Source organism: Lampetra planeri, chromosome 38 (genome assembly GCF_965212315.1).
Source record: "Lampetra planeri chromosome 38, kcLamPlan1.2.h2, whole genome shotgun sequence".
NCBI classification, from domain to species: Eukaryota; Metazoa; Chordata; class Hyperoartia; order Petromyzontiformes; family Petromyzontidae; genus Lampetra; species Lampetra planeri.
In genome coordinates this window covers 3,233,176-3,259,484 of record NC_136144.1, presented here as the reverse complement: position 1 = coordinate 3,259,484, position 26,309 = coordinate 3,233,176, and the positions used below count along the sequence as shown (strand labels likewise).

The 26,309-nt window shown below is 49.8% G+C and overlaps 1 protein-coding gene across 1 annotated transcript; it reads right to left on the bottom strand.

Moving 5' to 3' along the window:
• Positions 1-478: 478 nt before the first annotated feature.
• On the bottom strand, positions 479-24,553 carry LOC144731197 (PDZ domain-containing RING finger protein 4-like). The gene is made up of 9 exons (XM_078612173.1): positions 24,453-24,553; positions 17,021-17,286; positions 15,906-15,999; positions 12,268-12,366; positions 9,931-9,993; positions 7,788-7,889; positions 6,953-7,069; positions 4,789-5,805; positions 479-3,419 (listed from the first exon to the last, which is right to left on the bottom strand). The coding sequence occupies exons 1-9, from the start codon at positions 24,519-24,521 to the stop codon at positions 3,012-3,014; spliced, it is 2,235 nt and encodes a 744-aa protein (XP_078468299.1). The 5' UTR covers positions 24,522-24,553; the 3' UTR covers positions 479-3,011.
• Positions 24,554-26,309: the final 1,756 nt, after the last annotated feature.

The window sequence follows — 26,309 nt, the reverse complement described above, 5'->3', positions numbered from 1 at the left end:
CTCCGGGAAAAGAGGCGACGATGATGATGGGAGGAGGCGATTATCAAGTGGAGTGGTGTGCGCGGAGAAGCAGAGGGAGAAGTGTGGTGACCTGCAGGGTGGTGAGTGCAGCACGTGACTTTACCAAAAAAAAACAGAGTATGGAACTTTGCAGTCACGAAAACTTCAAATCTAGAATTAAATTCAGACCACTCGACCCCACGGGCGCGCCGTTGACAGCGCCAATGGAAAGCCTCGTGACGCTGATGGTGAACTATCATTTGTATTCGTTGGTTCTTTCGGTAAAATCACGAAGATAGAAAAAGAATAATTATTTTTTTATCATTAAAATTATTTTTCTATCTATGTGACTTTACCGAAAGAACCAAAGGATATGAATTCCTGCAGTCACGAAAGTTTCAAGTGAAAAATTTAACTATAATTTGTATTTATTGCGCTAACAGTGCTATTTCTTAGGACACAAAACCCAGAGGCCGCCTCATGTTTGATGACAAATTTATTGTGGAAAGGTTCGCAGTTATGAAGCTTACCGAGATACAGATATACAAATAAACATGACCAACAGTGGAAGTATTTCCCAGAGAGGGACAATACACTTGCTTGTGCAACTCAGGCCGAGGTACATAATGTACAGACGTATCTACACGTTTCGCTTAATCCTCCAGGGACTGGCCTATTTTTAAAACATTCTTACAGTCTTCGCTTAAATAAGGGTTTAGCGTCATGCGTGTACAGCCACCAATGCGAATCGCTGTTCGCAAGACAAACGATTCCACGTCACCCTCGCGACAATCATGGGCGGCGATAAACGTGGCCCTCACCGCTGGGCATGCTTCACCACGAGGGCCACGTGGCCTGAAGCAGCCGGTTCTGCTGCTGCTGCTGCCCGCTTGCTGCCCAACACAGACCACGTGGCCACAGAAGATGAAGCCGTGGCGAGGATTGTGTGATAATGATGATGCGTCAACGTAATCACCTGGGGGCATAGCGTATCCTCTCGCCTCGTGCTGGTTACACAACTTAATGTTTAATTGCTGCTGCTGTTGTTATCGATGTCTTCGATCTAATTTGACGTTATTGTGTATTTGTCGTCATGTTTAAGTTGTTTTAACATCGAGACGAAAGCTGCCGGGTTTAACCAGCCGTGTGTACTTGCGTTTGCAATGTTGGTTAAATGGGCCCCGGGAATTCCTCGTGTTTATTTGATAATAATAACACCAGATTTGTTTGTTCATGAGAAATCGTTATTTATATAGTTTAGTGTTTTAGTTGATAAGGTTGAGATTAATGTGTGTGTTGTAGATTCATGATGTATTATGTTAGGGTTGTGTGCATGTGTGAGCATGTGTTCATTCGTTTTTAGCCTACGTTTTGTTAGTGAATGTTGGCACGCGTTGTGTTTTCCACGTGTTTTGTTACCATACGTGTGTTAGCTAACGCACGTCCATGGTATTTGCACGTGTATTTGTGTGTGTGTATATGTGGTGGGGAGCGGTAGTGTAGCGGTTAGCGCGCTGCGTTACGAACCCGGCCACCTGGGTTCGATTCCCACTCACGGCAAATACCAGTGACGATTATCTGAACCGGTTCTGGGCCTCCCCTAGGTCGACTCAGCCTCAAAGGAGTACCTGTGCGATATGTAAACATCGCCACTGGGGAGACAAAGGCGGCCGGGCGTGGTGTTGGCTACCCACCCCCTAGTGTGCCATGCTGGCCTTTATAGGTGCTCGCTAACAGCATTTGCCCCTACAGTCTGTTAAGGCTATACGGGGGATCTTTGTTTTCTTTTACACGTAGTGTGGAGCACTGTCGTGTATAATGCCATGTGTCTGGTGTGCAGTGTCGTGTGAGGTGCAGTGCTATGTGAGGGTGAATGCAGCGCGAGTCGGTATGGGATGGGGTTGTATGAGGTGTGTATCTCTCTCTGTGTGTGAATATTGTCTGGTGGAAACTCCCGATTAGCTTGTGCCGGTGTGGGAGGCCACGGAGGATAAGGCATTCACGACGTCTTCCTAGAACAACTCCATTTGGCGGAGCCAGGAAACGGCAGGGACCCATTGCGGTTGGCCACGTGGGGGAGAGGCTACCATTCCTCTGTCAGGAGCTGGACTGGTACCATCTAGACCTCTGCGGATGACAGGTCCTGTGGACTTGTTCTGCCTCCAGTTCTCACGAGAGGTGGACAGTCCTCCATTCGGGGTAGTGAGTGGCTCTCCCTCGGAACAAAATAATGAAGGGAGCGTGGATGCAAGGTGTGGGAAGCTATGAGTACGAGGCTGTTGTGGGCTTGCCTCCCCATCAACGGGAGGCAGGGATTGGTGGTGGAGTGGCTTTTGTCCCCACTGAAGATTAAGACTGATGAGTCAGATGCCTTCTATAACCACCTGTGTCAGGTGCTGGTTAAAGTGGGCCCTCGGAATAGTCATCCTGCGAGTGACTGTAATGCCCTTGTGGGTTATGTTGCAGGCACCTGGGCTGCAGTTATTGTAAGGCCAGGTCAGCTCAATAACAATAGGAGGCTGTTAGACTTATGTGCAACTCATGGGCTTGTAATCACCAACACGCTGTTCTGGCATCGGCGCATCCACACATCATGGATGCATGCCGGGTCCATGCTAAAGCATCTGCTGGACCCTAGAATGACAGAAAAGCCGGTTTAAACAGCCCCGTTGCATGAATCAGTACAGATTTGACATTGACAAAAATTACTCATGGCTTTGTGGGGTGTGTTTTCCATGAATTCGAGCGTGCATCACACGTTAGCCTCAGCATTACGTTTACACGTGGCCTGGTCTTCAATGTGAGGGATGCGGCACCTCGTGCGCCTGCCATCCTTCTCCACAGAATGCGTTTGCAAATGACAGCAGCTCGGGTAGCACGCCCGCGACCACCGACTTGGCCGACGCGCTCCGTGACAGTCTAAGGCCTCGACGCTGAACGTCTCTCGACGCCGAGGCAGTTCGCTCCTCCCCCGGCGCCGGCGGTTGGATGCGCGGCGACCACGGGTGCCGTCACACGGTGGTGACCGACAGCAGGGGGTTGTACACCTTGCCGTTTCCGTCGGGCGACTTCTGCCCGTGGGCGAGCATCTCCTGGATGGTCATCCAGTTGTCCAAAATCTTTTTGTTGCGCTTCTTCATCATTTTGCGGTGACTCAGCTCGAGGATGCTCAGCTCGCGCGCGCGGCCAGCAAAGTCCGAGGGAGGCGCGGCCGCCGGCACTCCGTCACCGGCGCCCGCAGCGGCCGCCGTGGCCGCCGCCGTGGCTGCTGCTGCTGGTGCTGCCGTGTCCGCTGCCGGAGACACCTTCTCCCCGAGCCAGTCGAGGCGGCAGCGCAGCATGAACTCGCGCCGCCGCCGCTGCTCGCGTGCCCGCACCAGCTGCTGCTTGCGCTGCTCCTTGCTCCAGTAGCGCCCGGTCTTCACGGCCACAGGCCGAGTGGAGAGAAGGAGAGGATAGGAGAGAGAGGTTTTATTATTTTAATATTGCGCTTGTTTACCGAGGAAAGCCTCTCTGACCCTCAGGACTCTTTTTACAGGAGGGTCCTGCCAAGTATTTGAAGTAAAAATTCCCCGCAGAAAGGCGACCGGGTCGGGAATGGAACCCAGGCGCTTGTTGCTGCGAGGGGCGAGTGTCACCACTACGCCCGACGTGTCACCCGGTCGTTTAAGTTGAAAAGTCAATTGTCGGGCAGAGCGGAAACACAAATGAGCGGCAGCGAGCATAGCTCCTCTTGCCGGAGCAAGAGGGAAGAAACTCACCGCCGTGATTGTTAGTGACGAGCGGGAAGGAGGGGAAACGACGCGTGCCTACACCCGGGGCTTGCGTCATTCACCATTTGGATATGGTGGAGCAAAGAAGCAGTTCTTGGGCCAAAATGCCAAATTATTGGTCCGGCAGTCAAATCTTCCTGCCATTTTAACCCCGTTATTAATTCAAACTGGGGCAATGGTTCAGGGAAAGTTCTCCAGAAAAATATACATCCATACAGTTTAGAGCTTATACTGCTGAATGGAGGGCCTCCCCCTTTTAATTCGGTTATGGGGTTGTTGACCATACTTCACACTGGTCAATGCAAAACGTGAAGGGGGTGGCCCAACATCGATTCAGATATCAACTAGCCACTGATGTTTGCTGTGGCCGGGAATCAAACTCAGGTCGTCAGGTTCATGGGGAAGTGCGCAAATCGCTGCGCCACTGCTCTACCCTTCAGCCCTTCAGCTTTAATGTCAGGATTATGCACAGATTCATAACAAACTTTTTGGGTTAGATCGCGTTATTTATAAATGTGTCGTAACCCTCCACCACCCGACACGGCCAATCAGCAAAAAAGTGTCACGTTGACAAAAGACAAATAGTTCACTGCTTTAGCCCACCGGTGTGTTGAAGAGTGAAACCACAACATTTACAATTTTTTTTTTAAACTGATTATGCACAGAGCGCGAGCATCTTACACAATGTGCCTTCCTTGGACCGGAGTCTGACTTTAACGGCACTTCTCTACAGCCAAGCTGCTCTACAGGGCAACCTGGAAAATTCGGCTAGCCACGATTTAAATTAAATCACCGTAAATACTCAGGAGTATTACAAATACACACGTTTTCCTGCAGACTACAGAACAGTATATGTAATATTGACATATATTAGAATGTGTTGTGTGTGTGTGTTAATGTAGACAAAAATGTTATAACCGCTACAACGCGGTTGCTGAGCGGTTGAAGACGAACGACTTTCTCGAGCCGACCGATCGTGCCAGGGGTGGTACTGCGTGGAGCGATCCGGACTGACCTTCATCTCGCTGAGCACGTCGTCGTCCGTGGTGACGCCGCTGCGCTCCTCGCGGATCCTCAGCGCGCGCTGCCGCAGCAGCCGGTCCCGCACGGGCCTGCGCGCCGTCAGGCATCGCGAGCCCTCCGCGCCCGGCCCGTCGGCGCCGCCCGGCCCTCCGCGCCCTGCCGCGCCGCCACCGCACGCCCTCACCTTCCACTCGTACGGAGAGGCCGGCGCCGACGCGGACTGCGGCAGGGGCCGTGCGGCGCCGGCCTCGCGGCGCTCGAAGCGGCACAGGCTGGCCAGGCTCAGCTGGCTCTGTGCGTATTCCACCGCCGACTTCTGCTGCACCAGCTGCATGTAGCTGCGGTAGTGGCGCGCGTGCAGCGGGACGGGGGCGCCGCCCGCGTCCGCGCTGGTCGTCGTCGCCGCCCTCTCCGGTCGGCATCGCCCGGCACTTGCCGCGGGCCGAGCTCGGGTCGTCGCTCCGGCGTCGTTTGAGCCGCGAGGGCCGTGGTGAGGATCGCGGCCGCCGGGCGGCGAGCTCCCGCCGGCTTCCCCGTCCGCCTGTGGCGACGCCGCCGTTGCAAAAGCGGCGGAGGCCGGATCCGGGTCGTGGCCCTCGGGCAGCTCGGCGATGTTCGTGAGTCCTGGTTCCGCACCGACGTCGTGTGGAGATACGGTGGCGGCCACGGTGGCGGCCACGGTGGCGGCCACGGTGGCCGCGGTGGCAGTGCCGTCGTGGCTCTGGACGCGCATCTCAAAGCGCCGCAGCTCGTCGTGCAGCAGCGCGATCTCGCGCCGCACGTCGGCCACGCCGCACGCCGTCCCCGCCTTCGTCCGCAGGTGGCGCCGCAGATCTGAGCCGACGCCGCTGCCCCCGCGGGGCCCTGCGCGCGACGGGGGGGCCCCCCCAGCGCCGACGCCGCCGTCGTGCTCCGAGCTCTCGTCCGTGCGGCCCAGGCCGCTGTCCTTGCCGTGGCCGTGCGACACCGAGTCCGTGAGGCCCGCGTCGTCGTCCGGGAGCGCCCTCGCCTGGAGGGGGAGCGCGCGAGACAGAGGCCACGCGGAAAACCATTTCAGACACGTTTCATTGCGCGAAATTGGGAAAAGAAACAAAAGTTGTATCGGGTTCTGTGACTTGTCATTTGGGTCGTGGTCTCTGCAGTGTTATTGTGGTTACTACTAAAGCAGCGTAGACTGTGATTTCAGGCCACGTTTGGGTGTAAACAGCTGACCACTTCTGATCACCAATTACTCAGCATCCTAGAAGCAACTGCACGTATTCCTGTGTTCGGTTTATTTATAGTAATGTGTCGACTGATCAACGCAACTATTTTGACCTAACCTCAGAAACAAAACCAGTCGGCACAGGCTAATCGCCTTTGTCTTTTCCCCACGATTTCATCTCAATTGCGCTTTTGGCACCAAGTCACAAGACCCAGTATCCTCGTGAATCTTTGAGAATGGCCCGTGGAAGCGGATATCACAGAGCTGCATCTGAGATCCCTTCGAGTGACCCTCCTGTCCACACATAATAGAGGGCAGCAATTTCCTCGCTCGCTCTGCTATATGGGAGTACGGTTCTCAGAATTTAGCCAAGTTAAGCGCAGAACCACATTTATCGTGGTTTATTTTGTCCAGACCATCAGCTTTCAATTTTAACCACAGGCAGCTGCTGCTGCCCGGATTCAGACCCAAGTCCTCAGCGGCTAGCACAACTTGTTGCACTGTGGCTATTACATTGGCCAAGCTGCTGACATTACCACCACCTCCTCCTTCAAAGTGTTGCTAGACACTTTATAATTAAAAAAAATGAAAGCACTCAATTTAAAACTGTCAGAGTAATGCGAGAGTGAAGGTAATACTAATTATATGCTGAACACGGAGTGATAATATGGGATTAATGATGCCTGTCTTGTGTAATCTGATTACAATAACCTATTACCCTCCACCACTCCAACAGGGGTGGTGACATGACCCAGCGGTAGCCCGTTCATCACTTGTTGTGGAGGTTCGCGTTCGGCAGGCCGCCCTGGTTAACACCAGAGGTTACTACTGGACCACAACAATATGCACCCTGGTGTTTTTCATAGGCCATTGTGCTTCCACACAGCATCATGGTCCAAAACTGTCCAAATAACCTGCACATTTCTTAACGGTTAGAGGTGAGAGTGTGCACCTGGATGAGACTGGAGCCGATGTAAGCGATGGGCTCCATCCGCTCGTCCTGCAGAATCTCCACCCTCAGGGTCTCCATCACCGCTCGGTGCTTCTCCTCCACCCAGCCGTCCTCAAGCTGAGCACCACGCCACGATCCATCAATCAACATCGACTCTCTGTGCTCACCATCACGTTGTGATTTGACTTTCATTCCGCTAGTTTATCCAGTCTTGGTGGCCACCCATTCAAGCAGTAACCAGACTCTAAACTGCTTAGCTTCCAATATCTAACGAGGGTGGGTTCATTCAGGGGGATTTGGTTATCGCCAAAAATACATTTAAGAAATTATAAAGAACTAAATAACCTTTGGAACCTTATTTGCCAGTAACAAAATATGATAATTGTTTTTTTACCCTTTTATCTGGCAACAAAACTGACACCTTTTTTACAAGGAGTCATGTTTGCATAGACCACAATACCTGCAGTCGGAATGCAAACAAAAAACATAACTCTGACAATGTATGCACTGTCCTTGAAATTGATTGGTCCACACCGGAGACAGCTTTCTTTAGAGCCTAGTCTCACATGGTGTTGGACCAGATGGCGCCTTTTGGCTGCGTCTCATTGTGGGCCTGTGCTCATTAGCTGGGTAAAAAAGGTGTCAGTTTTGTTGCCAGATAAAAGGGTAAAAAACCAATTATCAATTAAATAACCTCTTCTCGGGCGCCCAACCCCACACGTGCATTGCGAGCGGTAGAATCCGCTCCGATGGTCGACTTCGCGAATCCCTGCTCGCCCAGTGTCCGCACCGATGCACCACGGCCGCGTGTCCCGCGTATCGGCAAGCTGCGTACCTGCGTGTCGGGCCGTGCCAGCAGCAGCGACACGTCGGTGCCCTCCTCCTGGGTGAGGCGCGCCACTGCCTGCCGCCGGTCATGCACGTCCAGCCCATTGATCTGAGCGAGAGGGAGAGACGTGTTGCCACGCGGGCCCTCGCTCGCTCGCCCAGGGCAGGTCCGGGTGGCCATGGCATGGCCGGTGTGCGTACGTTGGGCCCTCTGTGTACATTGTGATCCAGCACTCGCACACTTACTCCGCTCACTCCTCTCACCGGCGGTCAGTCGGCTTTCTTGTCGACTCACGTAGGTAAAAAATTAAAATTAATAATCACGACGTTTCGGAGGCAACACAAGCTTCCGTCTTCAGGTGGAACCGTATCAAGTGAGAGAAATTCCAAGAAAACATTTCTCTCACTTGATACAGCTATCGTGCTGTGACGGTTCCACCTGAAGACGGAAGCTTGTGTTGCCTCCGAAACGTCGTGATTTTTATTTTTATTTTACTTTTATTAATTTAATTTTTTTACCTACGTGACTTTACCGAAAAAACCTAAGTATATGAATCCTTGCAGTCACAAAAGCTTCAAATCTAGAATTCCTTGTCGACGTCTATCGCTCCTACTACCGTGGTTACCGTTCCCCTGAACTTCACTCAGCGATTCCTCCGCCCATGTCGAGGACTCGGACTGACTGTTTCGGCTCATCCACTCTTTTCAACTTCCCCACTCTGCAGTCCCAACAACACCACCACCTTTGCTCACACGTGCACTGCAGGCCACGTCACTTCTCTTTCTGCGTCTTCTCTCGCGCTGCTCCACTTTGCAATCCATTTCCATCAAAATAACATTGCGGAATTCAAGAAACATATTAACTCTTATCCATTACAAGTTCTACAGGGTTGTTTGTTGTTGGCTGTGTCGCATTGTGGGCCTGTGCTCATTAGCTGGGTGTAATTCACACTAGCCTATAGGACGGGTTTATTGCAGTTAATCTGAAATATTCAATCGAAAATAATGACCCGCTCATGATTATTAATGAGGGGGTGGGGTCCACATAAGTGACGTCATCAGCTCATGATTATTAATGAGGGGGGTGCTCCATGTGGAGTGACGTCAACCGCTCATGATTATTAATGAGGGAGGGTTGGCCTCATGTGGAGTGATGTCACGCGCGGGACACACAGACATTCTTGGCTCATTATAGTAGTAAATGATATTTAAATACAGGGTGTTTAAAAATATGGACCCGATTTGAAATCGCAATATCTCTGCAACCACGAACTGCCCATGAATGAAACTCTGACCACTTGAAAGGGCGGGGCATGGAGAGGGCGGGGCATGGAGAGGGCGGGGCATGGAGAGGGCGGGGCATGGAGAGGGCGGGGCATAGGGAGGGCGGGGCATGGAGAGGGCGGGGCATGGAGAGGGCGGGGCATAGAGAGGGCGGGGCATAGAGTTTCAAATGATGACCGCTCGATGCCACTCCCAGCGCACAAACAGCCCCTAGCCTCAGTCATTCGCAAGACGCGCTGCCTCAACGTTGGATAGGTCGCACGGGACCCCAAGACTTGGCGCTACACTCTTGGCCCCCAAGATCCCCAGACATCACCGCACCCTGCGACTTTTTCTCGTGGGGATACGTCAAAGACCCGTGGTGTTTTTGTGCCACCGTTAGCGACGAATCTGGATGACCTCAAAAACAGAATCACGGCAGCGGCGACTTCAGTGGAAGGAGACACTTTGAGGGGCGTTTGGGACGAATTCAACAATCGTCTCGATGTTGTCCGTACAGCAGGTGGAGGGCACATAGAGCATTTATAAAATGGTTAGTAAAACTTGATAACTCATTAAACCGTTTGTAACTTTTTGTGGAATTGTAATATGTTGCCATCGTGAAATATCCTGCTTTGAAATTGGGCCCATCTTTTTAAAACACCATGTATACGTACTGATCTATCATTTAGAAAGCAAAAAAATCTAGGCTTGCATATTAGACTGGCTGCCAAATGACGATAGCTCGGCAATTGGTGCGGGAGGCAGGCATGGTCAAAATGCTTTCACGATGTCAAAGGGCTACGGTCGTAAACTCTCCAAATCTTCAAGGCTTCACAGCCCCAGTTACGCGTGACGCAAGCCGTCTGGTTGTAAGGTGAGGGTACCTGTAGGATCCTGTCGCCCTCTCTGATGCGCCCGTCCCGTGCCGCGATGCTGTTGGGATTCACCTGCAACAATCAGACACGTTGACAATTCGACATCGCGTCTGCGTAATGGTGCAGCCCCCCCCTCCCTTTCCTTTTGTTTTCTCGCCGTTGCTTCCACTTCTGGCAGAAGCGCCTCGAACAGAGGGAGCTCGAAAGGAGGGTTGGCCTAATTTGACCTAGCTGGCCAGATGTCTTGGAGAAGGTGGGAGTAACCCACACTTTAGCCCACCACGCGCGACCTGCCGGATCGTACACTCATTGTGGCGAACACCAATTGTGGTGAACACCAATTGTGGTGAACACCAATTGTGGTGAACACCAATTGTGGTGAACACAACAAAGGTGGTGGAGAGGAGGATTTTCAAGACTTGCGTTTTCCTTGCAACTTCCGTGCCGGGATATGGAGTTGAACCGGTGACCTACGAACTGCAAGTCCAGTGCGCTGATAACCGTTTCACCACTCTGGCAGCGCGCACGCTACGTTTAATGCGAGTATAGTTCATTAGGAACAGTTCAAGACACATGCAGACACGTGACCTAATTTGTGGTGTCGACTCGTCTGAGTGTCTGTGCGTCGGTTTGTGTTGATCGCCAGGCCAAATGTGAGGTCATGACACCTATTTAAGAAGCCGGGTCACATGACGTGGTTATTCTGACTCGCTGCATCTTGTGCTTAAGATACTGGATGCAGTTGCAAGCAAAACGCCGTGGATATATTGATCATTCTGTTTGTGAGCATTGTCCTTCAACTTCCCGGTGAGCACAACAAGCTCACTATAATGAACGCGATGTTGGTGTTGCTGTGATAATGCTATTTACACGCTGTGTGAATGTGGACACTATGCGTAAGCTGGGAAACACTATGTCAAAAGTATGTGGACGATATGTGGATGCTGTGTAGATGCTGTGTGGATACGAACTGATGTATGTTGAACCTCTTTTGCACCGTACGTAGCCAACCGTGGTAATCAGTTGTGTGATCACAATGTAGATGCTATTCATGACACGTGGACACTGTGGATGCTGTGAACGCTGGCTGGATGCTGTGTGGATGCAATTTGAACACTTAGTGGATGTTGTGTGGACACTGGATGCTGTGTGGACACTGGATGTTGTGTGGACACTGGATGTTGTGTGGACACTGGATGCTGTGTGGACACTGGATGTTGTGTGGACACTGGATGCTGTGTGGACACTGGATGTTGTGTGGACACTGGATGTTGTGTGGACACTGGATGCTGTGTGGACACTGGATGTTGTGTGGACACTGGATGTTGTGTGGACACTGGATGTTGTGTGGACACTGGATGCTGTGTGGACACTGGATGCTGTGTGGACACTGGATGCTGTGTGGACACTGGATGCTGTGTGGACACTGGATGTTGTGTGGACACTGGATGTTGTGTGGACACTGGATGCTGTGTGGACACTGGATGTTGTGTGGACACTGGATGCTGTGTGGACACTGGATGTTGTGTGGACACTGGATGTTGTGTGGACACTGGATGTTGTGTGGACACTGGATGTTGTGTGGACACTGGATGCTGTGTGGACACTGGATGCTGTGTGGACACTGGATGCTGTGTGGACACTGGATGTTGTGTGGACACTGGATGTTGTGTGGACACTGGATGTTGTGTGGACACTGGATGTTGTGTGGACACTGGATGCTGTGTGGACACTGGATGCTGTGTGGACACTGGATGCTGTGTGGACACTGGATGTTGTGTGGACACTGGATGTTGTGTGGACACTGGATGCTGTGTGGACACTGGATGCTGTGTGGACACTGGATGCTGTGTGGACACTGGATGCTGTGTGGACACTGGATGCTGTGTGGACACTGGATGTTGTGTGGACACTGGATGCTGTGTGGACACTGGATGCTGTGTGGACACTGGATGCTGTGTGGACACTGGATGCTGTGTGGACACTGGATGTTGTGTGGACACTGGATGCTGTGTGGACACTGGATGCTGTGTGGACACTGGATGCTGTGTGGACACTGGATGTTGTGTGGACACTGGATGTTGTGTGGACACTGGATGCTGTGTGGACACTGGATGTTGTGTGGACACTGGATGCTGTGTGGACACTGGATGCTGTGTGGACACTGGATGCTGTGTGGACACTGGATGCTGTGTGGACACTGGATGCTGTGTGGACACTGGATGCTGTGTGGACACTGGATGCTGTGTGGACACTGGATGCTGTGTGGACACTGGATGCTGTGTGGACACTGGACGACGTACGTGACAGGCAGACACGGCGTCGCTGCTGCTGCTGCTCGCTTACCTGGCTCACGTAGATGCCGGCGTCGTCCTCGTCCTCCGTGCGGTAGCACACGGTGAGGCCGAGCCGCTCCCGGCTTGAGCCCCGGTGCAAATCCACCTCCTGTGGGCAACAAGGGGGAGGAGGGGTGGGGGGGAAGATGGTTGCGCACCCAGCATCAGGCAACAGTCACCACGACCCACAGTCAACATCCTCACATTCGCATGTCCTTAGACTGGCTCGTGTTGGTGGTGTGGTTAAAAAGGATTGGGTGACAATTGCGACGTCATTATTTCTAACACCATTTGCAGTCAACTCAACCCCGTCAGCCGTCCAGGGTCAATAAAATAAGCACAGTCCAAGCATGTGGGAGGTCTACAGTGTTTGTGTTCCATGCAGGCCCCCAACAACCAAAAGCAAAACCTGAGCCACTGCCTCTGGGCCACCACACACAGAGAAGAACACTGCCCCAATATTCCCTCCGTGCGCAGGAGGCCCGGACTCTACTTGGTGTGTTGAACTTCTTTCACACTGTACGTAGCCAACCGTACTAATTGGAGGTGTGTAAAGCCACTGGGTAATGGGATACATTCGGAAAAACAAATACAAGGTGTTTTATTTCTTGTCATACAGCATGCGTATCATCAATTATTATGTTTGTTTTCCCAGGAAAGCCTGAGTCTCAAGCCTCATGTTTCAGGAGGCTCTCGTAAAGTTATTTCAGTCGGGGGTGATGTTGTGACTGTATTCCCAATTGAGCCATTTTCAGGTAATTTTTCAGCATTTAGAAGTTTTCTTCCAATGCCAGTAACATTGTGTGCCTTTAAGATTATGACCAGATTGTCCAGAATGCACCCGATCTCATTAGCGATCAGAAGCCAAGCTGGGTTCAGTTTGGATAGTGCTTGGATGGGTGACCCACAAGCAGAACAGGTGCTATAGGCTGCGGGGGGTATATGTTGTCACCGCTGGTCAGCACTGTACTATGCTGCAACATATGTTCCGAGGCGTCACCCACCACTGACCAGCGTGGTGAAGTATGGTCAAATAACCCCCAAGACATGCAATGAGCAGGAAGATAAAACACACGTTACACAAGGTGTGTAGATATTTCACGTACACATGTTATATAACAGCATACAAAATAAAAAAGGAAAACTGATTTAATTATATTGTAAATTAATCTTAATGTGGGATTATGGAAAAATGCCATTTGCAAGCCTCGTTTCTGACATTTGCTGTATCGTACGTATTTATATTCATCTTCAGGAATATTCTATTTTTCAGAAGTTTATTAATTGAATTGGATTTTTGTAAATGGCCAGGCTCCATTTATAATGAGCTAATTAAATCTACATGGTTGACTTTAATAGGAAACAAACTAGTCTCAAAGTAAGAACAAATGTTTCTGCTAAAAATTAATGGTGCTTCAGACAATTATCATTTGGTTACTAATTGGCTGCATTGTTATTGTAAGGACGACCGTACGATCTGCTCCGCAAACGACAAAAGACTTTGCCAAGTCGTTCCAAGTCAGCCATGTGCCAAGGTAATGGGTTTCTCTGCTATTTGGTTTCACGAGTCATGGTCATTATTTAAGCACCGCAGCCCAGCGAATACGAAACAAATATCACGGGGATTGCGCCTATGGTAATACACAAGCACAAGGCCTGGCGCAAATTTACAGCTTCACGTGTGAACGTTTTTAAGTGGTGGGACCCATTTTCCAGCTCATGCCCTGGAAATGTCAAAATGTTCCGTATATCAAGCTGTAAAATGTGTGTCGACTTTTACACTCGTATCACTAAAGGCAAAATTCTTTAAACATCACCCTGGGCTACCGTGTGATATGTGGTAGTAAGAATATTTGAGTAGGCGATTATTAGAGAAACGGGCCAATGTTTGAAAAAAAACTTTCGTTCTAACAGCCTCCAATACCAAAACGCAGGGATGCCAACAGGTTTGTGCATAGTGTAGCGATTATTTTATCTCAGGGCGCTCTCAACACGATAAGTGACCTCTTCTTGGTTCTTTTGGTAAAGTCACGTAGAAGGGGAGTAATAAAATAATAAAAATAAAACATAATAAAATAATTCTCACGACGTTTCGGCCACAACGCAAGCAGCCGTCCTCAGGTGAAGAATGAAACACCACCAAGCTTGGAGCGTATATTTAAGCTGGGTTGGAGGGAGGAGGAAGAGCGCCTTGCATATTTTTTTGTCAAGGCGCTCTTCCTCCCCCCTCCAACCCAGCTTAAATATACGCTCCAAGCTTGGTGGTGTTTCATTCTTCACCTGAGGACGGCTGCTTGCGTTGTGGCCGAAACGTTGTGAGAATTATTTTATTATGTTTGATTTTTATTATTTTATTACTTCCCTTCTACGTGACTTTACCGAAAGAACCAAGAAGATCAAAAACGTTTATTATGAATAATATTGGTCGCGAAAGCCTACGTGTTCTGCCTCACGGCAGGGGTTTGGCTCACGGCAGATGGGGGTGGGGGCGTATGTACACCGGAATTTCCTGTTTTTGATGCTAAGTTTGGTCACGTGACCAGGAAGTTGCGATTTGAGATTCCCGCTCAACCACGCGGGCGTCGGCCATTACACACATAATTCAAGATGGCGGCACACATCGCATCCCAGTGAAGCCAGCCGCAATTGTCCATTGTGGGACTTTAAGAAGCATTGTCTGTAAGTTCGTTTATATTATTATAATATTGGCAATGCTGTTATAATGTTAGAATGACCGTTATAATGATGTAAATGCCTTTATAATGCTGTTAAAATGTTATGATAAATACGAGGCCTAGTTAACAACGAAGCCTGCAACTTTCCTTATTGTGAATGTTACTTGTAATTTAATAAGTCGAACTAAACTTGTACCCAAGTAACTTTATTGCGATCTGGAGACCAAGGATGACGAAATGTCTCATTCATAGTGCAGTGTTATGTGTAGTATTGTACATCTGGGGTGCAGTGTGATGATAACACGGTGTGCCTTTATGTAACACAGCAGCTTATGCTCTTGTATAGTTATTCAGTGGTAATGTAGGGGCCTGGTCCATCCAGGGTCTATTGTTTAGAGACATGTTATCTAAGACAATGTTATGATGCTGTGGTGTTCATTCATTGTGTTGGTGTTTCCGGGTATTAACAGATGCTGTATCTGTGCTGTTTTCTCACCAGTTTTACCTCGTTAAATTCAATAAATGACGTTTGGAGTCAGACGTTCATCCTGGCTCTGAGGGTTTATTGGACGCGAGGTTAACTACTCAGCTAGCGGTGCAACGCAGCGCACAGCGAGGCCGAGACACTACGTGTTAAACAATCAGCAGTATTAACCAAGGCGGCTTCAGGGCTCAAACCGTAAACCTTTGCAACAAACGGCAAAAGCCCCACCGCTTGGTTACGCTACCGCCCCGGAGCAGAATATTCCCAGTATAACCTCGCGTACTGCTGGGGCAAGTGCTGTGAGCGAGCACTTTCCGAGGCCAACACGGCACTTGGGGGCGGTGTTGTTAGTGCCACACCTTGCTGCCTCTCTCTCTCCCTAGCGCTGATGTTTCATTTGCCGACGGATGTGCGGTGGAACGTGGAGGTGCAGCAGCTACGCAAGAGCACGATATAACGCGGTGCTAACCGCGCATGCAGACTCCTCACCTCGTACTCCAGACCCTCCGCATGGTGGGCGTCCTGCTGCATGCTGGGAAGGTAGTCGCTTGAGTCAAAGTATTCGGATGGCAGCTCACAGAGGCTGCATGGGAGACACCAAGCGCGGCAAATGTCCTCGGAGTTATACGCGATGGAAGGCATGAGCAGCGCGCGTCTCGTGTACGCACACAGGGGGCTGCGTGGTGCTGGCCCGATGCTTTGTTTATTAACGCATCCCTCGGGTGATGTCACACACACGTGAGTAATTGCTGCACTGTGTGATTATGGATTTGTTTCAATTCTGCGTCTCGATTCGTTTTAAGAAATTTTTTTTTAGTCTCCTCTATTATTACTGTCCTGTTCGTAGTTTTTTCCACTCCATAAGCATAATTGTAACAGGAGCAGATATGTTGCTTGCAATTTAAAAGCGATACTTACACATGCAAGTTGACGCTTTGCGAGCCTTAATAATTCATATTAAGCTTACGGATCGTTGCAGCATTGTATGTATGGACAAATGGATTTTACATTGAACCAAAATTGATTAAGATAAAAGCAATGTCAAAATATATAGCTTTGGTCCACTTACTGTATTGAGTCTGAGGATTGAACCAATTTGTGCTGTGTTATTCCCTCGTATGCATGGGTTTCCTCTGGCTACTCCAGCTTCCTCACACAGGAAGCCAAACACCCATAAATAGAAGAGGCCAAACATCACAATGCACAATCCCCTCCTGACAACAAGTCTTGGGCCACATTGAGGCTTTCCCAGATACATAATGAGCATTATTATTGTGATAGGTTTTTACCCTTTCAACTGGTACAAAACTGACACCTTTATTTATATAAGGCATCATGTTTGCAATAACCACAACACAAGCAGTCAAAATGCAAACGAAGAAGCAACTATGATAATGATAATGATATGCACTGTCCTTGAAGTTGATTGGTCCACACCCGAGACAGCTTTTCTTAGAGCCTAGTCTCCATTGGTGTTGGACCAGATGACGCCAAAAGGTGTAAAACTCAAAAACAGCGCACAGCATTCTTACTATTGCGGTACAAGAGAGTCTGGTGGCAGTAAATCCACGACCCACGGCAAAGCATCATCACGGGCCACTGACCCCTGGGCCAGCAGCAGGGGATGCACGTTGGGCAGGGGCGGCGTGGCCGGGCTTCGTTGACCGCTGGGCGAGGGTGGCAACTCGGTCTGCGTGCTGGCGTCCGTGCGCGCGCGTCCGCCCGGTGGCCTCGGTGAGGCCAGCGACGGGCGGCCCCTGCGCAGCACCTCCACCACGACGGGGTCGCGCGCCGCTCGCAGCAGTGCCGCCTCCGCCACCGCCGCCTCCTCCTCCCCGTGCGCCGCCTTGCCGGAGTCCTTGCCGCCCACCTAGACGCGCGAGGGAGACTCGGGCGTGAACGCACGCGGCGGGCCTGTGTGTCACCGTGGCACTCCGGTGTCAATTGCGGACGCGGACGCGTCACCCGCTTCAAAAAGATAACGCGGCACTGAAAGCAAGAAATGCAGACATCCCTCCGGGTTGGATCGCGTGCCGTTGGGCACGATGTCTCACGCTTCTTCAGGAACTGCAGCTCTAAAACACAGCACAGCCGCGAAAACAGAAACATCTGGAAACAAAGAGAGATGGCAAAAAAATATGGCGTCCCCATGCTCCAATGAGCATTAGTCGGGTCACATCTGCATGATAACTATCGGTCTTGAGACGCTGGTGGAATTTTTCCACATTATCAAGGTAGGACCCAGTCTATCCGTGAGATGTTCAACGTCGCGTTCCGGCGTGGTAGAGATTCTCATTTCATTGAGCATTAAGCGACGATTAGCCGAGCAGATCTGCAGCCGGCATTTGAGCTCACGGCCTTCTGACTGCTGGCCAGGTTCATGCGGTATTGATCTGATCAGGAATCGTCCCTTGCGCACGTACCACTCGCTCACGCATAAAGCTCAGCCAAGTTATAATTGGGTTTTTACCCTTTAATCTGGCAACAAAACTGACACCTTTTTTACGAGGAGTCATGTTTGCATAGACCACAATACCTGCAGTCATAATGCAAACAAAAAACATAACTCTGATAATGTATGCACTGTCCTTGAAGTTGATTGGTCCACACCCGAGACAGCTTTCCTTAGAGCCTAGCCTCACATGGGTTGGACCAGATGACGCCAAAAGGCGCACAACTCAAAGACAATGCACCATCAGAGTATGAGAGCTCGGTGTAAGCATTTACACCATTGGTACCTCATTTGCCAGTAAAAAAATATGATAATTGGTTTCAGCCAAGTAATCCAGTGGTCGATTTCCTTCGTCGCCAGGAAAATGCACAGCGACCGCACTGGCACAGATCCGCACGGACGTACCCACCACACACTTTATTCAACAGCAGTCCCGGTTAAACGAGCGCATGTAATAAACGCGATTTGAAAGGCAAATGTGATTACGTGCCGCCGTAAGTATGCTCACACATTCCACTGTAAGCTCTCTCCTGAATGTGCCCCGGGGCTCGTGTGAAACCTCTTAAACAGCCAGGGAGCACTTAGCGGCAATGCCCGTGCGCCGACGCAGATTAACCCTTGACGAAGAACCTCTCGCGAGCCCCCCACCGTCCACGCCTCCTTCCTCGCGTTTACGAGAGCCGTAGTGCGAGCGTCAGGGCTGCGGTAAAAGTCGCACTGGGACCGAGCAGACCGCGATCGCTGGCAAGGCCATTCCGCTCGGAGCTCACTGGACAAAAGCAGACGAGAATACCGGATGGGACCAAAACTAAAAAGTGAACAAAAATTAGGAGGGGGTCCTGGCAGGGTGTTATGATGCCTCGCTTCACGAATTATTATCAAGTCCCTTGGCTCGCAATGCTTGCATTGCATCCCGCATATAAAGATCTATGCTTTTTTCGGCCAATGCAAATTATAAACATGATATGCTAATTTTACACTGAGGCTAATGGAGGGAGCATAAATGTGCAATTGAGAAAGCGAGAACATAAATGAGAATTAATTATTTCACTGGACCACCGCTAGGTCACGGTGAGGGACTGGAGGTTGGGTTCGGAGTTGGGCTGATGGGAGAGCTGGCAGTAGCAGGGCTTGGCTCTTCACCGATTACACTGGTCAACAACAAAAACACATTTTTTTTCTGGCCTGGACTTTTGCAGTTGTTTTAGACTAATTTCAGGGTGCTGATTCCAAATCTGATCTCAGATTTGGTCTATCACATCTCATTTTTATGCTATCGGCATACCCAATTTTCATTGATTTTACCCGAAACTAACTCTGTCACTTATGATTGCAAATTGTTGCGAGTCAGTGACTGCTTTAGTGTTAAAATATGGTGCTGTATTTTTAGGATAGTGTTTATAATATAATTTTATGTAGATATCCACTTTTATTTAATATTTTTCTTCTGCAGTTTTTATTGAAAATGCAATATTTGATATCTCAAAAACCTAATGTGATGGACCAAAACTGATGCTAGATTTGGAATCAGCACCCCAAAATTACCTTGAAACCGTTGGAATACCTTATGCCAGAAAAAGTGTGTTGACCAGTGTTATCTTCCAGGCTGCAAGTCGACTGGGGTAGGCATGTGAATATTTGCCAACGCGAGAGCTCCACCGGATGCAGTGTTTTTCCAGGTCACCGACTTGGAGACACCTGGCTGAAATAAAACCCTGGCTTAATTGGGAAAATTCACTTGGCAAAATTGCCCCTTTTTGCGAAAACTTGGCAGGACCCTCCTGAAAAAAGAGTCTTGAGACTCAGTGAGGCTTGCCCGTGTAAATGAGCATATTGATAATAACAATGATGAAAAGAAACTGCACCTGATTGACATTTAACAAAAACATAATTTTTTATTGTTAACTTATTTCATTTAAGCAGAGGCACAGTGATTAGCACACTACGCTCTAAACGCAGTGACCCAAGTTCAATTTCCAGCCACATACATCATTGGTGTATGACGCACCTCCGATTAGGACGGTTGGCTTAATACAGTGCGAATGAAGTTCAACATACATACATTGGATTGAGAAATGGACGCAACTTATTATTTGACCCCATACGGTGGTGTGTGTCACTCTGAAGTCATCTTGTACTGTTTGGTCTATCTTCTTGGTTCTTTCGGTAAAGTCACGTAGAAGGGAAATAATAAAATAATAAAAATAAAACATAATAAAATAATTCTCACGACGTTTCGGCCACAACGCAAGCAGCCGTCCTCAGGTGAAGAACAGGTCTGTCGGGAAGACAGCATCTGAATGAAACACCCCAGGCTTGGAGCGTATATTTAAGCTAGGTTGGAGGGGGAAGAGCGCCTTGAAAAAACCAAGAAGATGAATCCCTGCAGTCACGAAAGCTTTAAATCGAAATGTTTGGTCTATGTTTTAGTATGGAGATGCGATGTCTCATAGGGCCACAGCATGCTTAAATTAAGGGCTGGTGCAATGTGCACAAGTCAGTAGGGGTCTAACAATTTATTCCCCTGGCAGTTATATGACTCGGGGTCACAATCTGATTTAAGTATTGATTCTGTTTTTGTCTCGTTGTTACAGTCTCATATTTGTATTTTCTCATGTTCACGAAATTGAACAGCATCGATGTTTACACGCGTGATTTGATACATGCATCTGGAGTCTGAAACAGGCTATGCATCTATGAATCCTTGCAAACCTACCGCTCAAGACAAAACCATTTTCATCAAATGTTGTGGGGGATGTTTGGTTTCTTTTTTTTTTTAAACAGTCATTCTCCATCCACTGCTGGATGAGGGAAGGCCTCCACACACTGTATCGATCGTGGGGGGTTGCTTTGACCAAACTGCAGCATATTTGGTCAGTGCAGTTTGGTGAAACGGGGGCCCATGACCGGTTGGGATATCACCAGAGGATGACTTTATAGTCTGTAGGAGCAAGTGCTGTTAATGGGCATCTATTAAAGAGGGTGGTGTCTCCATCACTCGGCCACAGATGTCTCCTACGTACTCGTGTTCACACTCCGCATCAGCTACTCATTTCAGGCTGGACTAAGTGCGGACCGATACCACTTGCTACCGATGTTAGCCATGGCGAGGAGTTGAAACCAGGTTGCCAAGTGCATAGTGCAGTGTGCAAAACTTCCACACATACGAAGACAAAGATCCCCCATATAGCCTTTGCAGACTTGTAGGGCAAGTGCTGTTAGCGAGAACCTATGAAGGCCGGCACGGCACACGAGGGGGTGGGTGGCCAGCACCACGCCCGGCCGCCTTTGTCTCCCCAGTGGCGATGTTTACACACTGCACCTTGTCCTCATTTGAGGCTGAGACGACCTAGGGGAGGCCCACGACCGATTCAAATAATCGTCACAGGTGTTGGCCGTGAACAGGAATCGAACTCGGGTCTAAAGGTTCCTAGTGCAGTGCGCTAACCACTACAGTGACTACACCACCACTACCCACACACAGCCTGAACAGACTGTTGGGGCAAGTGCCGTTAGCGGGCACCTATGAAGGCCAGCACGGCACACGAGGGAGTGGGTGGCCACAACCATGCGCGGCCGCCTTTGTCTCCCCAGTGATGTTTACACACCACACGAGGTATTCATTTTACGGCTGAGTCGACCTAGGGGAGGCCCAGGACCGGGAATCGAACTCTAGGGGCCGGGTTTGATGCACAGCGCGCTAGCCGCTACACTAGCGCTCCCCACAGACATAATGTCTCACTCCTGCACACACACTACAGTAATATATTTAGCATGACACATGCTGACGCACACACACGGGTTTACAATTAAAATAAATTATTCCACTTAAACGAACAAAAAAATATTTTTTATTATTCCCATTCACCGTGTCCAAAATGTAAACACTGTATTCATTCTGCCCTTAGGTGGGGATAAATGTAAGGAGATGTGATATTTCGATTTTTCCAAGCATTCATACCGAAATAAACAGCATTTACTGGAGCAAATTATCCATCAGCTACCCCACGGACACACTGGCAGACAGATCGCCTCTGCATGCACAGTGTGCCTATTAACATTGGACTGCTGCTGAGTGAGCACATGTATTGTCTGTGCACTCATACACACAATCAGCACTTAGAACTGCGTGCATATTGCACTGCATAGGACTAGCTGCGCACTGAACACAATCATAATCACACCACCACGATGAACCGGGGTTGCTAAAATCAGTTATTTTACATTTCTGGTTTGCCGCAAAGATAGAAATGTCAGGAGAAGTAAACTTAGCAGGTTTGTAATTCAGGAGGTTTTTATTGGGGTTGGATTATGTCGGTGTGGAATATTTTTTTACGATAACCACCACCACCCGACAGGGCCCAACAAATCAAGTTGTGACCCCATGGGGGAATATGCCAAATGATTTGTTTTTTTGGGCAAAACCAATATTGAAACAATTGGCATTATACCTTCACGATCTAATACAAAAGTAACTAATTATGATTCGGTATAATAATGGTTGTGAAAACGTACATTTGAAAATTACAGCTTTAATTATCTTAAACAAACGCATTCATGACCAACATTCCATTGGACACGGTTACCGGTTCGTGACTTCTGTTGGAGAGTGGTAATCGATTTTGTAAAGGAGTTGTGGTCTCTGCTCCACAACCCTGCAGTGAATGCACTCCTGGAGGGAAAGTAGTTGCAATGTCCCAGCATCATTTTACAATATTACTTTTAATGCAAATTATATTTAGTCATAATTATTGATTATTTTATATTCTATGGTTCTTTCGGTAAAGTCACGTAGATAGAAAAAAAAATAATGACCGCTTGTGTTGCGATCGAAACGTCGTGATATTTGTATTATTTTTTATTCACTTTATTTTCATTTTTATTATTTAATTGTTATTTTAAAAAATCTATCTACGTGACTTTACCGAAAAAAACGTAGAATATGAATTCTTGCAGTCACGAAAGTTTAAAGTCAAAATTTAATTATTGATTATTGAAGGGGTCGTCTGTTACTCAATAGCTCCTAATAGGTAATGATTCAGATGCCAATTTAAAAACTCATCATCAGCAAACCTCTCTTTAATTAATTCTTATTCATCCCAACCCCAATATGTAAAGGGCAGTCTGCAACTCTCATTACCCACTCTATGTGTGCCTCTCTAATCACGCGCTATGGAAGAAGGACCAGTGCCCGAAACGTCACCCATAATATATTTATCCTTTAAAGGCCACAATGTCATAACGAATGCTGAGGGTTTCGGTTAAACGACAGAAGATGCATCACGTAACACTGCATGTCTGTTAAACACTGCACATAAAACACACGTGGGTACGGCCTATGGGCACCACTGCAGTTACATTCATTCACAACGGTACAACTTGTGTAGGAGCACCCACCCACATTCACCACCTCATCCACGTCACCTGCCACTCACTCCCCTGTGCCAGTGTACTGCATATACTCCAGCTACAGTATGCACACCTGATGAAGACCAGTAGGCCGAAACGTCGATATAATGATCTGTTTTACAATACTCTGAAAAACTGTTCATTTCCAAGCTGTTATTTTGAACCGTTTGACACGAGGCTTGCCCCTCGCGATGAGACGTGACACGCATCAGCAGTCCGCTGCACATGCTGCTGTGACATGCACATTAATACAGATCAATTGACATCTCTTGGTCTCTCCACTGCTGGGTGAAATCCTCCACACGCCATAATCAACCGCGGTCCATCCGCTGGTGAATGAAAGCCTCTCCAATGCTCGTCCACATCGCGAGCATGAGATGCCACAGACAGTAGTCGTGCTGCAGCCGTACAGTCTATTAACATACATGCGCCTTATTACACATTAATGCACAAAATGTCACACCTCGCTTCTGCATAGCGGCTGCGGTGTAATATCAACCAACGCAAGCTCGAATCCAGCCAATCATCCTTCCCGGGGCCGATAAAACTAAGAACACTCTACGAACGGCCACAATAGTGGTCGGACCTCTGGGGGACACTGCCTAGGGCACCTGTCCCGGGAATTGTGACGGTGTAATATAATACACATGCAGCTACGTAGCAGAGGCGAGCAATGTTATATAACCATGCACGATATACACGTCTGGGAAGCTAAGCCGGACTGGTCCTGGGTAGATGGATGCACGCCATGTCCGTCAGGTTGCAATTATTAAAATAAATAAACTCCGGCTCATAAAGGCCGCGGCGTGGCTACATTGCGTGAGCAGAGCAGCAGTATCCGTCATTGTGCTGTACTTCTATGCTCGCCTGGCCTTTACACAACCCAGCATTGACCAACGCGGTGAAGTATGGTCAAATAACACCCCCCCCCCTCCTCACCACCACCACGACACCGCACAGGCCCTCGTACCAGCAGAAAAGCATTGCACGCGATGTCTGATACACGTACGGCTAAGTAAAGCACACATCTACAGCACCCATGCACAATGCACCGTGTACCGCAGTCTCTAGCGGCCACGTCCCTTGCACCACCCAGGGGTCAGCGTGCCACGCGACCTCCTACCTCGAGTTAGAAATCTGCAGAAGCTCCCCCCACCCCCCACCCCACCACTCACCTGGCAAACTTCATACAGCAGCTTGTACTGCTCGTCCTTGGAGCGCAGTGCGCACAGCGTGCAGCCCATGACACACACACGCGCACACCAGCCCCCCCCTTTTTTCCTCCACGCCTCAATGGTTTCTCCCACCCCCCGGGACCCGCTTGCCCCCCCCTGCCCCCTGCCCCCCCCGGGGTTGTCGCGCGCGAGGGCTCCGCTCGGTGCCCGCTCGGCGCGCGCGCGCGCCACACTGAGGCCACGCGCTGGGTGAGCCCATTAATAGTCGAGCGGTGGGTGGGGGGGGGGTCGTGAGGGTGCGTGACGGCGGAGGCGGGGATTTGGTGGACGTGCCTCATGAATATTTACTAAACCCTGCGATACGCGCCTACCAATGATGGTGGACGGGCATTGCTAACTGTGATTAATATTAATACGGCGAGCACCAAACGAGATGGTTTAGAAACCGCCTATCCAATTAATATTTATGCTATTCCCGTTTGCCAATGATCAGCGCAAGGCTCATGAATATTAATTAGACCGTAGCTTGGCGCTTCCAAACCGACCAATGAGACGCGGGCCCGATCTCATTAACATCTAATTAGGCCCCGCGTGTTTTTTTTTGTCGCGAACGCCTCCTCGATGAGCAGCGCGCACGCGGTGATGGCTGAAATGTGACTAATTGTGAGCGGAGAGCGCGCTGAGTGAGCGCCTCGCTCGCGGGCCCGTGGGGGAGCCTCGCGATGATGGCCCCTCCGCTCGCTACGCCGCGAGAAGGCGGCGGCGGCGGCGGTGGCAGCAGCAGCCGGGGCCGTGCACAGCGTAGAGGCGGCTGCGATGATGAATGTAACATCGCACGCACGCGCGCTGTCTCCGCGTGCTGACGCGAAATTAATTGAATTAGCGACGAGCAACGCGTCCACATTCGCTCCCAACGCCTTTGTTGATCCGATTCGATCACCGATTGCTGTGTTTGACGCGCGCGTGTGGGTGGTGGGGTCACGTTTAACCCCGTGAGGACTTTCGAATCGATGCATGTCGCGAAAGGGTTCGATGCATTTTCGAGACGATGTGTGGCCATCGGCGCTCGCAACGCGCACGAGACGGGAGCCATGGAATGGACATCGTGTGTGTCTAGTCGAGCTGATGTCCGGTGTATTAGTAACATCGTCGGACTCGTGAGGGATGGCGCTGGCTTGGGGGAGAAGCTTCTCTTCATCCAGCAGTGGATTGACCATGACAGGCAGCGGGGCAGGCAGTGCTGGCGGTCACTGGGTCGGGGTCGATGGCTCCTGGGATTTGGGCGCACAGTGTTGGCGTGCGGTGCTTTTTCTACAATATTTTGCCATCTTTTCTTGGATTTTCCGTTTGCACAGAGTCACTTTAAGATGTTTTCTTGTTCATGTTTTTTTTTGTTTGTTGCGGTTGCACCCGATTCAAGAGCCGAATGGCTCACAGGGCTATACCTAATAAATGAAACTGAAAAGACTGAAACGTTTAAACACCCAGCCTTCAGCCACGGGGCTCAACTCAATAGCCACACGGCAGAGGTCGCAAACGGGTTTTGATTCCGTACCCGTACCCGGCCGCACCAGGGTCGCAAACGGGTACCCGTACCCGGCCGTACCCGTACCCTACCCGTACCCGGCCGGGTACGGGTAGGGCACGGGTATCGGGTACCCGATTGCGACCTCTGGGATGAAGCCATGTTGCAGGCGCGGGTGGGTTGATTCTAGGAACTTGAATTGTGAGAAGAGACAAGACGTTGGGAAATGAGTGACAAACGGTGACTCACCAGTGACTCACAGCCTACCCGTACCCGTACCCGGCCGCACCAGAGTCGCAAACGGGTACGGGTAGCCGGTAATCGGGTAGGGT

Coding starts and splice junctions, on each gene's coding strand:
- LOC144731197 (XM_078612173.1), bottom strand. CDS start 24,521: ATGGGCTGCACGCTGTGCGCACTGCGCTCCAAGGACGAGCAGTACAAG. Junction 7,070..7,787: donor TGGCACGGCCCGACACGCAG/GTACGCAGCTTG, acceptor CGTGGTGCTCAG/CTTGAGGACGGCTGGGTGGA. Junction 3,420..4,788: donor ACGTGCTCAGCGAGATGAAG/GTCAGTCCGGAT, acceptor GTGGCCGTGAAG/ACCGGGCGCTACTGGAGCAA.